General features: G+C 41.5%; 1 protein-coding gene across 1 annotated transcript in view; it reads left to right on the forward strand.

Annotated features, from left to right (window-relative positions):
- The window catches only part of TMEM94 (transmembrane protein 94), a 73,094-nt gene that overhangs the window by 13,953 nt on the left and 43,850 nt on the right, over positions 1–15,291 (forward strand). Inside the window, exons 2-4 of the mRNA XM_015821833.1 lie at positions 11,819–11,938; positions 13,288–13,415; positions 14,608–14,744. Coding sequence (XP_015677319.1) covers positions 11,819–11,938; positions 13,288–13,415; positions 14,608–14,744 — 385 coding nt within the window. The remainder of the gene's footprint in view (positions 1–11,818; positions 11,939–13,287; positions 13,416–14,607; positions 14,745–15,291) is intronic.

Consider the following 15,291-nt stretch of genomic DNA (forward strand, 5'->3'; position numbering starts at 1 on the left):
CTCCTCCTCCTCCTCCTCCTCCTCCTCCTCCTCCTCCTTCTTCTTCTTCTTCTTCTTCTTCTACCCCGCCTGCCCATAGCTGTGCTTCAGCAGCCCAGGAACTTCCTAGGAATGGTGTTAAGGAAAAGGGGGATGGCGCGTTGCTGGGAGGTTGTGGAGGGAGAGCTGTGCTGTGCAAAACATTGTGTTCCTTTGTGCAGCTCCAGAGTGTGTGTCGTCTAGGAAACACAATGCCCTGGAGAAAGATGCTGCCTTTCTTTCCTTCCCCTCCCCTTCCTTCCCCACTGGGCTCCTTTTGTAATCAGCACCAAAAAAATGCTCTGCTTTTCTTGAGCTTTGCTTCTATAGTTATACGCGCTGGCGTTTTGATCCCTGAATAAATAATAAATAAATAAAATAAAATAAATAATAAATAAATAAAATCTCCGAGTTGAGTACAACTTCTGGAGGCTACATAGTTCTGTACTTTCTGGTTATAGGTTCTTTGCCATCCACAGTTTGCCTTATCCAAAGAATGGCTAGCTGCGGAGTCAAGTCTCTCAATTGCTATCTTTGACCAGCAACACCTTCAGCATCTCAAGCAAAGCATATTTTTTTTCAAGTCTTGGGAGGTTTTCATCCAACCTTAATGCTCCTATGGTTTTGGGCTACTTAAGGTGCAACAGCCAGTAGGACCTAGGGGCCCAAAGTTAAAAAAGCATGTTTTAATCAGCAGTCCCCTGGATTTGAAATGTATGTCTTGCTCCTCAGCTATAGGCCATTTCCACCTTAGTGATTTACAAATCTTTGCAGCATTGCCCAGTCATCACAGTGACTAAAAGCCTGCCCTTGCTGTTGTTTTAGCACAAGGAAGGTTGGAAGATTCTGGAAAGTCTTATGGCAGTGATGGCGAACCTTTTAGAGACCGAGTGCCCAAAAACCACCACCCCGCTCTGCCTCCCACCCTGCCTGCTCCGCCCCCACCCGCCCCCTGCCCCACCCACCTGCAGGGACACACACCGCCTCCATGGCCCACAGCAGATCACCCAGGCAGTCCTGCAGCACCATGGCAACCACGCTCTCCACCCACACCCCGCAGCATCTACACGCTATGGGGTGCGAGGGCGGAGTCGTGTCCCTCCTGCCTGGCTATGTCCTTGGCTGCGCTGCTCCGTGTGGGCCGCACCTGGGGGCGATTCTCCTTCAGAGAGGCTGCTGGTGAGGAGGGGCCACAGGGGGAGGTGGGGCTGGGGCGACGGCACGCGTGCCCACAGAGAGGGCTCCGAGTGCCGCCTCTGGCACGCGTGCCATAGGTTCGCCACGACTGTCCTATGGTTTGCTAGTGGTGAAGTTCACGTCAATCTTAATAATAGCCAGTTTGGTCTAATGTTTAAGGTACTGGCTTAGGATCAAGGAAACTAAGCTGCTTTAGGCACTAAAGCCATCTGGATGACTTTGGGTCAGTCACTCTCTCTTAGCCTTATTCACCTCAGAGGTTATTGTTGTATGGAAAATAGGAGAAAGGTGTGTTGGATATACTTTTACAAATAACTTTGAGTTATTTGTAAAAGTAATAAAGGGATATCAATAAACAAAAACAAACACAAACAAAAATGTTCACCTTATCGAATTTTTCATAAAAATATTAAAAATGGCATAAAAATAAATAAAATTGATGTTTAATACTTTTTGGGAGATAAATACTGTATTTATTTTGGTCATAGTATTGTGCTCACCATATTCTTCTCATTCTTACTCATGGCCAGTGTTACCTGTAATTTCTGATATACTGTAAATTTAATAAAGTTAACAATGATTATGAAGCTTGTGCAGCTCAAAGCTCACAAATACAGGTAGTTCTTGACTTAACGACCACAATTGAGCCAAACATTTATGTTGTTAAGTGAGACATTTGCTAAGTGAGTTTTGCCCCACTTTACGACCTTTCTTGCCACTGTTGTTAAGTGAATCGTTGCAGGTAAGTTAGTAACATGGTTGTTAAGTGAATCTGGCTTCCCCATGGGCTTTTGATTGTCAGAAAGTCGCAAAAGAGGATCACATGACCCCAGGAACACTGCAGCTGTCATAAATATGAGTCAATTGCCAAGCATCTGAATTTTGACCATGTGACCATGGGGATGCTGCGATGGTTATAAGTGTGAAAAATGGTCATAAGTCACTTTTGTCAGTGCCGTTGTAACTTCGAATGGTCACTAAATGAACTTTTGTAAGTCAAGGACTACCTGTATTAATTAAATCATTTTTTCAGGGAGGAAGGAAGTAGGAAAAGGGAATCGTCAGGAGCCACTTCTTAGTACAGGGCAGGTCCAGGGCGTGACTCCTTCATGTACAAGAGATTCTGGGCTCTTGCCCCTTGTATCTCTAGCTGGGCCTGACCTGGAGCAGATTGACTGTAGTGCTGAGAGGGTGACCTCGTGCAGGATTCATCTCACATGTTATGGCACCTACATTTATTATCATTTTGGGAGAACTTATTTTTGGTGTGTGCTTGCCTTTCTACCATGATGAGTTAATTATGTGCATTGACATGTTGAATTGAAAAGTTTGATCCCTTTGTTGCTATCTTTCAGCCTCAGCAAGACCACAGTAGGATGATTCTGGAAGTTTCAATTCACTGATTCTAGAGGCTACCTGGTCAGGGAAGTTCATGTTGTTTTCTGCTCCTCCTATTATATTTATCTGACAGACTTGCAGTGTAAATAAGCTAGAGATAGGGACTGTCTGCAATCTTCCCATTAACCTCATGGCTGAATTTGTTTCATATTTCCCACTTTATTATGTCACACTGGCTCTTCCCTACTTTACAAGAACCACCGTATGTTATCAGGAGGTTAGATATTTTTTTTGGGTCTTCTCTTCTGCATAACCACTATGATACTTTACAGCCTAAAAAAAAAGACATGGCTGCTTTAGGAATCATGTTAAAGACGTATGCAAAGCCTTACGAAAAGATGTGCATGTTTTACTAGAGGGGTGCTACACTCTCATGCAGTTTGCATTGCTTCTTCCATATCATTTTCCTATGTGCAATACACATAGTGCTTTGATTCATTAATGGAAAGGAATTTAGCTTACAGTATTCCCTTTCTCAAAGTCCTCAGGAATGTCAGCCTAGCATCAATTTGTAACAGCCATGATTCCAATAGAAGAGAATATTTGTAGATTAAACTGTGGGGTCCTTGGTACTCTCCGAGCTTGGTGGTTTTCTTGCTGATATTTCATTACCAAACAAGGTAACATTTGAGCAAACCCCACTCCCTTATAGCATTGATGATGTTATCTAGTTTGGCAATGAAATGCTGCAAGAAAACCTTCAAGCTCAGAGAGCATCAAGGACCCTACAGACATGATTCTCTCCCCCCCCCCCCCAGTATTGAGCCAATTTTGATTACTGTGATTCTCAGCAGCACATAGTGCATCATTTTGTGTGAAACTTTGGGGCAAGACAGTTATCTATCCAGCACTAGAAGAGAAGAATTGGCAGAAGAAGGAAGAGGAGTTGATTGAAAGATCTTTCTGGACCGAACTCATCAGACTGGTGGAAGAGATAGAAAGGCTAGCAGAAAGACCCTGGGGATAGGAGACCCCCTTGGCGCTCAGCATTCAAAAGCATTGTTAATTTCACCCAGCGAGAACTTTATATCCAAATCCACTGCAAAGATCACCTGCTGCTTTTTTCAACTGGGCAAGGACAGTTGGAGACTGTTAGGATGCTAAATTATGCACGCTAGAGAGATCCTTATAGTTGGATAAGGAAGTCATCCAGAGATTGCCGCAAAAGCAGTTGATCTTCATTCAGCATAACCAACTCTATACTCCAATCACTGAAGCGGATTGGTCATTCACAAAATTTTTGAGTAGGGCTAACATGTTAACTTTTAACATTGTGCGGCACAGTCCCTTGAATAGGATGTAGCTAGAGTTGGCCTGACTCTTGTCAGTTGTATAATTCTTTTTCTCTTCTTTTTTGCTTGTTGAGTATAGTATTATGACAATTATATTTGTTAGCTCTGTGTCCTTCTCTTGTCCCCTGTATTGTTGTCTTGGTGAGTGGCAAGCCACAGAACTATCAGGTTGTTATTAATAACCTATACTGCATTTTCTTCTGGTGTCTCGTCTTGAGATATTATGAATATTTGATGCTTGGTGGTGGAGAAGAGCTGTTCCCCATCCGGATTACTGCTGGGAAGTCCTGCGGAGAGCAAGAGGATGCTCAGTAGACAGCACTAAATACCCACAGAGCTCAGCAAATTAAAGCTCCTCTAGACTTTTCCAATGGTATTGAAATAATTGGCTTGAGAAATACAGAAAACCTGTCATTTAATTTCCCCTTCTTTATAAGTGTATGTTTTGAACATTCCCAATCCTTCTCGGCTCCCGAGGTTGATTTCTCCCTTTTAAAGACGAGCTCTCCCCTCTCTCTGCTGCTGTGATCAGAGCGGAGCCTTCATCAGCTCTACATGTATAGGACCTGGTTCTCAAGCCTTATCACATCTCTACATAGATGGTTCATCAGGATTATTTGGTTTGATATGCATCCTTCTGCCCCCCCCCCCCGGGAAAAGAACTTCTCCATCTTTCTCTTCTCATGCCTCCCCTTCTTCTTCTGTCTCCAGCATACAGCAGCGTGACTGGCAACAGGCTGAATTAATCAGTGGCTTGGTGCTTCACTCTGCTGTTCCTCTCTCTCTTTCTCTGCAGCGCTGTGCTCTGCGCACTCTCTCTCTCTCCCCCATTGCTCTCTGCTTCTCTGTGGGTAGCAGCAGTGGAAGTTGCTCTTTCAAGGTTTCAAGTGGTGTGCAGCAGACTTAGCCCAGATGCTTTTCAAACAGCCAGATCTGTGGATGTCTCAGCAAGCCAAATGTGGCAAAGTAAGTTTACCTTTTTTTTTTGGTCCTCTCCCCTCCCCCCTTATCTAACATTTTCATTCAAGATGGCTCCCTCCCCCACCCCAAAAATTCCTGGATCGCTTCCTGAGTTACTAATATGTTTCCAGCGATTGTGTCTGTCTGTGTGTGTCTCTCTGTGTCTGTCTGTCTGTGTGAGGGAGAGAGGGAAGGGGAGAGAACATGTGAGAAAGTACTTAGCCCTGGTGAACTAACTGACATCTCTGATAAGGGATAGGATTGCTTTCTTGTGGGTGGCATTCTGTTATGTGGAATATATCAGCATTAAATATAGGAGATAGAGCTGTCATGTTTTTTTGTTAAAAGGAAACCCTCTTCCTATTCAGTGATTAAGACTTGCCTGTTTCTTCTGATGGTCGTGCACTGCAGCTGAATATTATTTTGCACTGGAATGCATGGATTTGGGTTAAGGCTGTATTTTAAAATAGCAAGCCTGGTTTATACTAAATTTCTTGAATTGGGAGGTTTGCCAGCTCTATTCAGGGGAAGCAAAATATGGCAGTGATCCATCCTTGCAGATTAATAAATCTAGGATTACATTCAGCAGTGGTAGAAGTGTATGTAATTCTCAACAGTACCCTTGTCATCCTTCAGAGTTAGGGAGCTACAGAGAAGAATATTTGCTTTAATGTCAGATTATGTAATAGGTCTTAAAAACAAAGCATAAACACCTATCCCCATGGCATGTGTTAGCTCTATTGTGATCTGGCCCTAGGGTGATATGTCAGGGGAAAGAGGACCGGAGGGATGGAGCAGAGAGCCTGCAAGGCACATGGTTGCCCAAAGGAAGATTTCTTGTCTCAGTAGTCTTAGAAGAAAGGGAAATTGCCAAGCAGAAAAAGGCTTAGGTGAGCCTATTCTGGCTATTGGCATCCAGCTTTTAGTTTTCGTACACTCTCGAAAAAGTGGTTATCCAGCAAAAAAGCGATCTCTCTGTAGCAGGAGACACGACCGATGGAGACAATTTAAATCAGACCTCTGCAGGATTTGTAGGTCTGCTTTGTATTCTATTGCTAAGTTAGAATGACCCAGTATTAAAGGGACTGTCATTCCAATGACATGGCTCTTAATATAAAAGAGAATTTATGCAGTGACCTGGAAGCCAGAAGACCCTCCTTACCAGAAACAAGCATGTCATCTTGTTTTGCCTTTGCAGCTTGTTCTTGAAACTTGGTTGCTTGAGCAGGGCTCCTCTCTAAACCATATAGTACACTCTCTTAAGGACAGAATTAAATTATGTACTGCTATGGATTTCCCTGAGTTGTGAGTTTGATTTGGTTGAGAGAGAGAGAGAATAACCAGCCAGACTCACCCCTTGACCTCCAAATCATCTGACTTGACTTGGGGAGATCCAGATCAACATTTTAATCTGTGTGCCACACAATATAGAGTTATTGTCTAAACAATGAGTTTTTGACTATTTTACTCAAGGTTCCCTTCTGAGCCTCATTTACCTCTGGTGACCCCCAACATGCTGACTGATAGCTGATAAATATTTATTGTAAAGTATAGTAATTTTCAGTATTTATGCTCCCGAAATGAGCACACACGATAAGATGTGAGGTTTACGACAAATTGATCATATACCTGATAGTTAAGTTTAGATGGCTCGAAAACTTATTATACCTCTTAGATATATGGCGTGGCCAAATGGCCTACATTGAGAACCACTGATCTAAAACATTAATACCAGTGGTTTTAAACAAAATAATACTTTTCCCAGTGCTCATCAAACTAATTATATATTGTCTTCAGACTTAATTATCAAAAGATTTTTCCTGAATACCTGAAGTTGAGGGGGAATATGACACATATTTGCTTCTTTAGTGAAGAGAAATCTGACTAGTTTGTGTGTCTCACAATAGTTATATAACTGTTGTCAGTATGTTTGCGTGTATATGCATGTGTGGTTTTGTTGAAATAATTGCCTCTTGCCTCAGAGGGGTCTAAAGCGATGTCTTGGATTTATAGACCATAAAGCAGGGTTAAATAACATTCTTTGTTGGAGGGATGCAAATAATCAGAAATAGCCAAATAAGGCATTCTTTATGTTGCCAATTTGATTGGGCAAATATGGAGGAATATCAACTTCTTAAAAAATTATAAACTTGAGACAAACAGTACAATCACAGATTGTGTTTGGATCATGCCCTGATAGCTATGGGGTGATGGCTTCCTTGAGATTTTCAAAGGTGAAAGCAAATAATAATTTTAATTATTATATAATTCTCATATCCTGACTTTCATTAATAAGCACAATTGGCCATAGGACTGCATGCTGATATTAACAATAGTTAAGCTCAGGATTGCCATTTTTTTAAAAAATGGTTAATGCCAACTAGGTTTGCTTGTTACCCTTTTTTTAAAATTTCCTTTCATTACTATTTTTTTAATTTTCCCTACTTTATAATGTAAATATCTGCACCAGAGCCAGTTTGTGTAATGGTTAAGGCATCAGGCTAGAAAATGGGAGATGTTGAGCTCTAGTCCAGGGCTTTTCAACCTTTTCACCCATTGTACCACTTTTAGGATATGGCAATATCCGAGTACCACCAGTCGCCTAGCAAAAAAAAAAAGGAAAGAAAAAAAGTGATGAAGTACAGGTAGTCCGCAACTTACAACAGTTCACTTAGTGACTGTTCGAAGTTACAACGGCACTGAAAAAGTGCCCCCCAAACCACGAGCAAGACACCTGCCTGCCCGCCCGGCCACGCTCTTCCTCCTGTCCGAGGTTTTCATTGTTAGCATTTCTGTTGAGGATTGGCAGCGGGGGTGGGGTGGGGGGGTGTTTGGTTTTTATTCCCCCGTCTGCTGGGTGGTTGCAGCAGGTTTTGGTCACGTCACATGACCCTGGGACACTGTGACCGTCATAAATATGAATCAGTTGCCAAGCATCTGAATGTAAATCACAAGAGCCTGGAGATGCTGCAACATTCCAGCTGATCGGCGCTTCTTCTGGGCTCAGCAGAAGCGCCAGGGTCAGCGCTGAGCTCCAGCTGGAGTCTGGCGCTGATCCTGGCACTTCTGCTGAGCCCTGACAGCCCTGCAGCTCCAGCCGTCTCTCGCTCAGGCTTGTGCGGTGCTGCCACCGGTTCAGCTCATTCCCCTCCCCCGCTACCACTTTTCTAGGATGGTTGCGTACCACCTGCCAGGTGCCAATGTACCACAGGTGGTACCCGTACCACTGGTTGAAAAGCCTTGCTCTAGTCCCACCTTGGGCATAAAACCATCTGAGTGGACTTGGGCCAGTTGCTGTCTCTGAACCATAGGAAGAAGGCAGTGTTCATCCACTTCTGGAAAATGTTGCTGTGAAAGCTGCAGAGAGTAGACCAGGCAGTTGCCAGGAATCAAAAAGGAAGGAAGGAAGGAAGGAAGGAAGGAAGGAAGGAAGGAAGGAAGGAAGGAAGGAAGGAAGGCTCTACTGTGTTCTTTCTTTTAGTTGTTCTTGCACTGCCTGTTTATCATTTTCTCCTATTTCCTTTCTTAACTTTACTGAGCCAGTAAAACTTCATCATGTTGTGCTGAAGTTGTGAGCTATCCTGAAAGACTGCTTGGGTAGCTGCTGCCACCATTCCCTGTTTTAGGGCAGTGAAAGTTTTCAGAGCTGCTATGTGGGATAGAAAGTCAGAGAGCAGGATGAGGGTGAGTTTTCTCTGCACCATCCTGCTAGTTCCTCGATTAGCCTGTATCACTGTCATTGTATGGGATGAGTGTTCTTCAGTAGTACTTTGAATAAAACAAGATGGCATTTTTCACATGCAGTATTGTGGGCTGTAATTGCTTCATTTTGGGGTGTAGTTTATAAGTGCCAGATGTATGCTTTCATCATCCACGTATTTCTTTACAGTTGTGGGCAGGATTGTAATCTAAATTTAATAATTTAATCTCTACCCATCAACTGAGTGAAGGAGGCAAATGCAAATGCTGAACTTCCCATGTTGGCAAACAAACACAGACTAGACAGTAGGCACCAGTACTGGGAACACAATCACATTGTCGTACTCAGCATTCTCTTTCTAACTTGCTGCATTTATATTGGAACCAATCTTGAACGGTTTGCCACTTTGCTTTTCTATTATAATTCCCGCTGTTTTCTATTTTCCTTCAACAGAGGGTTGCTGCTTTAGCCAGACACCGGGGAATTATTTCTAGACCAAAGCACTAAAGAGTAATAAATTAAGGCTACAATACTCTTTTTTCATAGACTGCTTTGATAAATTATGGACTAATTAGTTTATTTCAGCAGGTATTCTATCACTAGAGTTGAACAAACACTAAATTAGGTCAGTGAAAGACCTAGTAAATGTATGTGCACAGCCTAACATAAGTTAGCTTTTACTAGGTTAGTTTTTTGTGCTTAATGGGTGGATAGTTTGTTGGATAGTTTACGATTCGGTGTCTTATGTGAACCCAGAAAAATGGGTTAATTGTATAATTGTATAGTATGAAGTTAGCCAGTGGAAACACAAACTGTGTGTGGTCTGTAGGAGTTAGGTCTGCTGACATGATTAATTTGCTATGCCTGCATCATGTGAGAAAGTGAAAGTTAGCATGGGGTGGGAGGGGTCAGAGAACATGATTTCAAGGCCTGAAGAGGGAACTCATATTGAGGCAGAAATGTAGCGAAAAAAGGAAACATCAAAAACAACTTCAACATCTTTGTTCATGTCTGCACTTTGGGCTTCCTCAGTTTCTTGTTCAAATAGTTTATTTATTTATTTATTTATTAATTACATTTATATCCCGCCCTTCTCCTTACGGACTCAGGGCGGCTAACAATCAGATAAAAACACACACATTATACACCTATTAAAATTGATTAAAAAGAAATATTTAAACTCGTCAAATTTAAAAATAAATAAAACCCCTTTAAAATCCCTTAGGCCAGTCCCGCAAGCTGGAACAACCACNTGAAAATCTGACAGTTTTGTGGCAGTTCTAGTTTCTCATATCCATTTGTCAGAAAATCCCATGTTTGGGACAGTTGGACTGTATCTGTATTCTGGCATTAACCATGTTCCATGTTATACCTCAGGGATCTCCAACCTTGACAACTTTAAGACTTGTGGATTTGGGTATTGATTGGGTTATTGCTTACTGATTGTTGGTCTGAAGGTGACCTTGGAGTTAAAAGCAATTCCCCAATCAAGAAACTGCCACAGAGCCATTAGTAAACAGCCCAACCAAAGAATTCCTAAGACCGCCCCCACCCATCCAGACAGGCAAGACACCAGAATATAAGCAGACAGCAAACTGCACTCCTTACTAGGACTGATGGTGTTACCTAGTTAGGGTAATGAAACGTCTGCAAGAAAACAAGCAAGCTCAGACAGCACCTGAATCATTGTTAAAGTCTGAATATAACTTTGAATGGACCCAAGGAATAGACCCGAATTGGGACTGCTAGCTACAATACCTGCATTTTCTTTTTGGCTTTATTGTTAATATACGGGAATGATGTTTGTTTACAGTCTGGTTTGTCTTCTAAAAAAAAAAGGGATCAGTTATTTAAGTCCTAGAGCTAGCCAAATAGGAACATTGCATCAGGCTTTATTCTTAGTTGGTCCAAATATGAAATAGCATAATTTGCTTGCGTGCATTGAGAATTTCTTGCTTTACATGTTCATTTTTATTGCTGAGGGATATGCATTTTCATATTCCTAAAAAAGAACAAGGCAGGGCCAGGTGAGAGAGCAGCAGCTTCAAATAAAGAGATTCCACAAGAAGGTTAATTGTCTGAGACACTCATTCTTTGGCAGTTGTCCTGGGTCTGTCCTTGGCAATTTGGACTTCTCTTGATCAGCTGAAACATCGGTCTTTTGGGCAGGAGACGCATGATGAACACATTCATAATTGTCATAGCTCCAGTGTTTACTTTTATTTTAGTGATACTGTTCATTGCCATGCATTTAAAATTAAGTCATGATCTTACAGTGCTTGTTTATTTTTATCCTCACATGCTACCGTTTGTAAATTATATTTTACCCCTTGAACAGAGGGGTTTTTTTTTCCTATCACAATCTCAGAATTGCTTTAAACTGGTATGATGTGTGAATCAGGCAGGATTTACCTACTCTTTACAAATTAGACACATTCAAGATACTTTAGTTTCAGAAGTAGACTATTCAAAATGCAGTCAACTCTCCAGTTCTTGAAAATGGGCATAATCTGCTGGGAAGCTTAAGTGTTCAGCCTCTAATGAAATGCCTCTTGTCATCTCCTATTCCAACTGAGTTTATAGAGAATTTTCAAATGTGGCTTTCACCAACTTTGTGTCTTCGAGATACATGGAACATTTTTTTCACATGGGACAAAAGTAGACTGATAGTATATTGGATTTGTTAGACTTTATTCTTTTTTCTACTACTAGAGTATCTCCTTAGAATTTTAAGGAATATTAAAGCAGGAATCTGTAGGCCTGCTTTAAAAATTGGCACGATGTTTGATTTATATAAATAATGGGCCACGAATCAAGTGAAAGCACTATAAGACTCTGAAAGATGTAATCTCATATATCTTTTGGAGATTAATATGGATAGGGTGGCATTTCTATTTAGATATGATCAGGGATTAAGGGATCCCTGATAAAGGATCAAGATCAGGGATCTCCAATCAGGTATCATAATCAGAGATCAAGAACGAAAGCTTGAAACCATAGCATAGGAAGAAAACTAGGAATTTTTTTCCCTTTCTCAATACTTTGAAAAGTGAATAATGTCATCTCATAAGAAAAAAAGAAAAGAGAGTTTAACCTGAAGTACTTCTGTGTTTTAAAGTATTATTATAGACAAGGATATGCCTGTTCTTTCAGTAGATAGGTCACTGCTAAGTATAACTTGTTTGAGAAGATGACACAGAACTTGGTAGGAAAAATTGTGAAGAAATACTAGATTTGCCGTTTGCTCTTTCAGGATGAAATGACTACAAATTTGGGTCTGACGACAACAAAAGCCCTCACTATTCTGAGAGACCAGCTATCAACACTGCTGGAAGGACATCAGAAGGAAAGGAAGAAGGTGATTTCATGGAAGGTAAGCATTGCAATTTGTGAAGTAGGTATCCCTCTTAGTTTTATGTGTTTTTATGTTTCTTTTAGGAGAATCCTGTGCATTTTAGGTAAAAGCTTAAACACCGAACAAGGGTACTTATTATAAACCACATAAGAAAGCAAGGTTGTTATTTATTTATTTATTTATTTATTTATCATAGAAATGTATATGGCCAGCCATCTTATTGAGATAACTCTGGACAGCTGGCAAGCATAAAACAGAAACATAGCTATACAGTGGTATCTCAGTACTCAACTGCTTCAAAACTCATCAAATTTGGTATTTGACCCACTGCGATAGGAAGAGGCAGATGGCCGCGGAGAACAGACAGGAAGTTAGCCATGCTGGGAAGGTCACTGACATAGGAAAAGGGACAGACAGGAAGTTCTTCCCAGCTGAAACAAAGGGTCACGTGGTAAGTCACGTGGTTTGGTACTCGTCGTTTTTAGTACTCATTGCACCTCCTGGAACCAATTAACGAGTACCAAGGTACACTGTACAAGAATTTGGAGAAATAATAAAAAGATGTCACATAAGAAATCAATTCAGGCAGCTCAAGATAAAAACACAAAGCATTGCTAAACATTGGAATATGGCATTTAATTTCCAGTTTACATGTGAGCGATCAGCATTAAGATACTGTGTTTCCCCGAAAATAAGACTTGGTCTTATATTTTTTTTTGGCACCAAAAGATGCATTAGGGCTTATTTTTGGGGAAACACGGTATCAGGGTGGTCAGCTCGGCTGGGCACCCCATCCCTCGGCTCATGCACAAGAGGCGGCGAGCGCAAAGGGGCCGATGGTATCCGGCAGCAGTTGCAGCCCCCTGGCCCCTTGGTGCAGCACAGGTAAGTCCGAGTGCAGAGGTAGAGGCGGGGGAGAGGCAGGTGATCCAGATGTGCTGCATGGCTGCCTAGCTCGCGCAAGTCTCTCAAGCCAGGCAGCCGCGCAGCAGATCCGGATTGCTTGCCTGCCCCCTTGTGCCTCTGCCTCTGTGCTTAGATTTACCTTTGGCACTGTGCTGGCGGGCTGTGGCTACTACCGGACACTGTCGCCCCCTGCATGCTCAGTGCCTCCTGTGCTGGCCATGCCCACCCACCCCTGGGCTTATTTTGGTGGTGGGTCTTATTTTATTTTTATGTGTTTATATCTGTCAGTCTATCCATCTATTAAGCTTGGAATATGGATAACAAGAATCTTGTATCTACAGTCCTTGCGCTCCAATGTAACTTAGTTCCACTGTTGTTTCTCTTGAGCTTTGCAGTTGGATAATAAAGTGTAGTTTCCATTTGTGAATGTAGCCCCATTCTTTATACTTGCCCTATTGTAGGAAGTATGGAAAGCCAGTTTTCTGTATCATGGCAACCGATGTTCCTGTTTTCACTGGCCAGGGGCATCTCTGATGCTTCTAACCATGCTGCTACTATTCTGCTGCTATGGGAGCCAACCCAAAGGAAGGTAAGTTATCTATACATTTTCTTACCCTTCAATTCATATAGAAAACTGTTGATATTCTATGGAAAACCATAAGCATGTTTGTTTTTTTGCATAATCATACTTTAAAGTTGACACAAATTCAACCTGGATTATGTAGGATTTATCAAATGCATGAACCGTTTCCAGGCAGGTTGAAAGCATATTATAATAATAGTATCTTGATCTGGTGACAATAGGTATGTGTGTATGTGAAGGTTATAATGGATTCTTCAAAAAAAAATAATTGATATTATTATGAGTCCAAGATCCACCCAAAACCTCCTGCTTTTGCCTTGACCAATATGGATATGGAATAAAAACGGTGTTAAGATTTAAGTATGTGGATAGGCTCATAAGAGATCATGTGATTAGTGACTGAAAGCTGGTAGGGTTGGTGATAGGGCTATGCAACTGCCTAATTGTTCTTAAGACTTCACACTTTAATCCCCTTTGTTGGCTGCCTTCATGCTTATGAAACTGTCCCAAATATTTTGAAAGACTGTTATGAAGATTTTTTTCAGCTTGCTTCAAAACTGGGCATTCAGTTTGATAGACAATCCTGCGGCTACCAATGCCTGGTCTTATGTCTTTTTAAAAATGAAGTTTATTTGAAGAAATATTGACAGGTGTGACTTCCTAGTCAGTCCTTCTAACCCAGGCATGTCATATGACGTTGCGCAATGTAACGGGCCGGTTTTGCCATTGCCGGCAATGGGGTGGGCGCGGCTTCCACATGGGCCGGCAGTTTGACACCCCTGTTCTATCCAAAGGACTCAACCTATTTTAGTTGATGAATTTCATCAGATCCAGAGCTATAATAAGGAGGCTGCATTGGCTTTGGCAGCTCTGCTGTAAAGTTAGATTATGAGTCAGATGATTGAAGCTGATTCACAGTGCCGGCCCAAGATGCCTTGTGGCTTGAAGTGAAGGATAAAATTTTATGTTTAAAAATGTTCAATGAATAAAATGTTAAGGTATTTCACTTCCTTGAGCTATTTATGGGAAATAAATAAATAAATAAGCAAATAAGCAAACAAATAAACAAACAAACAAATAAATAAAGTATTCAGAAATTGGTCAGACTGGTAGCTTAATTTTATTCTATTGCTGTTAGCAATGGGATGCACATAATTCTTTCAGCTGCTTAAAAAGTCTCATATTTTGCTTTAAACAGTGAAGGTTCAGAAATCGTAAATGCCTTGGCACTGTTCTTCCTGGTGCTACTTGACCTCTTTGTGATTGGACGGCAAGAGAGGATGAAACGCCGGGAAATTGAGAGGAGACTTCGGAAAATCATCAGCAGAATAAATGGTAAGACACCCCCCCCACACCTTCCTGTTTTCCTCCTTTATTGCTTTTGTTACCCTATGTAGATGTGGCTGCATCCATCCAAAAGCAGATCTTAGAACCTTTGCCATTGATTTTATTATTTATTTCATAGATTTATATCCCACTTTTCATTCAGGAGCTCAAGACAGTACATAAATGTTCCTCCCTCCCATTTTTTCTCCACAAGAACAACCTGTGAGTTAGATTGTTTAGGCTGAGAGAGAGTGACTGGCCCACTGATCCCTAGAGAGATGATGTGAACAGGAATTAGTACTTGGAACTCTTTACTCATAATCCAACACCTTAATCACTACACCATGAAGGCTCTCTACTTTTTTTGTCTGAAGAAATAATGTTTCTTAATTAACAGCAGATAATTCTCCAGAAGGTTCATATAGTAACTGTGTCCAACAGTGATATTCCTCTACGTTCTTCCTTTGTCTTTATATTCCACCATTGCTACAGTCCTTCCCACTACCCCTCTTCCATTTATCTGATGTTTTCATGTCAGATGTGAACCAGGCATTTG

Source organism: Protobothrops mucrosquamatus, unplaced genomic scaffold (genome assembly GCF_001527695.2).
Source record: "Protobothrops mucrosquamatus isolate PMUCROS unplaced genomic scaffold, P.Mucros_1.0 scaffold1406, whole genome shotgun sequence".
NCBI classification, from domain to species: Eukaryota; Metazoa; Chordata; class Lepidosauria; order Squamata; family Viperidae; genus Protobothrops; species Protobothrops mucrosquamatus.